This window comes from Colobus angolensis, unplaced genomic scaffold (genome assembly GCF_000951035.1).
Source record: "Colobus angolensis palliatus isolate OR3802 unplaced genomic scaffold, Cang.pa_1.0 Scaffold406, whole genome shotgun sequence".
NCBI classification, from domain to species: domain Eukaryota; kingdom Metazoa; phylum Chordata; class Mammalia; order Primates; family Cercopithecidae; genus Colobus; species Colobus angolensis.
Window position 1 is genome coordinate 84,939 of NW_012117444.1, and position 1,820 is coordinate 86,758.

Genomic DNA, 1,820 nt, shown 5'->3' on the forward strand with positions numbered 1-1,820 from the left:
ACAGAGCGAGACTCCTTCTCACAAAAAAGAATATGTGTTAGACTACAGCCCCTGACAATGCTGTTGAGGTAGGAATAAACTTGAATTTGCTCAAATATGTTAAGACTAAATCAATGCAACATGAGAACTGTATTTTTTAGTATAAACGTGGCTGGTGGTAGTTAGTGTAATTGTTTAATAATTTGTCACAATGTTTAGATTGAGAGCTGCTTTTGTACCATTTACCTTTTCAACATTTCTTTTCAAAGTATGCCTAAGAATGATAAATTTACTCTGTAACCGAAACCTTAATATTTTATATCAAACAGTTTTAAAGGACACCTTGGAAAAAAAGGGGGTATTAGGGCATTTAAAAGCAAGGATCCGAGCTGAAGTTTTCAATGCCCTAGATGATGACCGTGAACCCCGACCATCATTGTCTCATGAAAACCTTCTAATTAATGAATTAATTCGGGAGTCTTTAGAATTCAACAAATATAAGTATACAGCATCTGTCCTCATAGCAGGTAAGTGGTTATTGTTTATCACATAAAATCTGTTTCTCCCCTTTCCCCAATTCTCGGGAAGTGTTTATCCTAGAAATCTAATTCTTTTACCAAATAGTGCCATCTGGGTGACTGGGACACAAAAGTCACATGGGCTCTTTCTGTAGCTTAAACAGATTCTCACAAGGGAAAATATGTAACAATAATCACTTAAACTAGGCATATACTTGAAAAATCATCTATAATTCCTGGTACTAAGAATAAGCAATTGTTGACATTTTGTCCTGTTTGCCACCAGTTTTTTCCTGTGTATTAAGCTTTGAAAATATACGCTGATAAAATATATTATTTATTAAAAAATAGGCTGGGTGGGTGGCTCACACCTGTAATCTCAGTGCTTCGGGAGCCTAAGGCAAGAAGATTACTTGAGCCCAGGAGTTCGAGACCAGCCTGGGCAACACAGGGAGACCCCAGCTCTGCAAAAGAATTTTTAAAATTAGCCATGCATGGTGGCACGTGTCTGTAGTCCTAGCTGAGGCTGAGCGGGGGCCCGGCGAGTGGGGGGATCATGTGAGCCCATGTGCTCTGGGCTGCAGTGAGCCATGATCACATCACTACACTCCAGTCTGGGCAACACAGAGAGACCCTGTCTCTTTTTTCTTTTTCCAGAGACAGAATCTCGCTCTGTTGCACAGACTGGACTGCAGTGGTGTGATCGTGGCTTATTGCAACTTTGACCTCCCGGGCTCAAGCAGTCTTCTTGCACCAGTCTCCTGAGTAGCTGGGACCACAGGTGCATCCCTCCACGCCCAGCTAAATGTTTTATTTATAGAGTTGAGTTCTCACTATGTTGCCCAGCCTGGTATTGAACTCCTGGGCTCAGGTGATCCACCTATCTCAGACTCCCAAAATGCTGGGATTACAGGCATGAGGCACTGCACCCAGCCCCTGTCTTTTTTTTTTTTTTTTTTGAGATGGAGTCTCACTATCGCAATCTCAGCTCTCTGCAACTTCCGCCTCCTGGGTTCAAGCAGTTTTCCTGCCTCAGCCTCCCAAGTAGCTGGAACTACAGGTGTGTGCTACCACGCCTGGCAAATTTTTGTATTTTTTAGTAGAGACGAGGTTTCACCATATTGGACAGGCTGGTCCAACTCCTGTCTCTTAAAAAAAAAACTCTCCCTCTCTATATATAGGTATGTAGATATCTGTGTGTGTGTGTGTGTATGTGTCTGTGTGTATATATCTATATATATATAAAAAATGGAGATAAAACTTTGAAGTGTTACTACTATGTAGTAGTTAGGTATATTTACAAATGTATGTATCTAAAAGCAT

The 1,820-nt window shown here is 41.0% G+C and overlaps 1 protein-coding gene across 6 annotated transcripts in view; it reads left to right on the forward strand.

Moving 5' to 3' along the window:
- Window positions 1-1,820, forward strand: part of FOPNL (FGFR1OP N-terminal like) — a 32,043-nt gene that overhangs the window by 4,539 nt on the left and 25,684 nt on the right. For 3 of the 6 annotated variants that reach the window (XM_011956004.1, XM_011956007.1, XM_011956008.1), the window contains exon 2: window positions 309-506. The exons of 1 other annotated variant lie outside the window; for it this stretch is intronic. In XM_011956004.1, coding sequence (XP_011811394.1) covers window positions 309-506 — 198 coding nt within the window. Of the gene's footprint in view, window positions 1-308; window positions 507-1,485; window positions 1,558-1,820 lie in introns of all 6 variants that reach the window. 2 more of the 6 variants (XM_011956003.1, XM_011956005.1) reach the window with 1 other exon arrangement.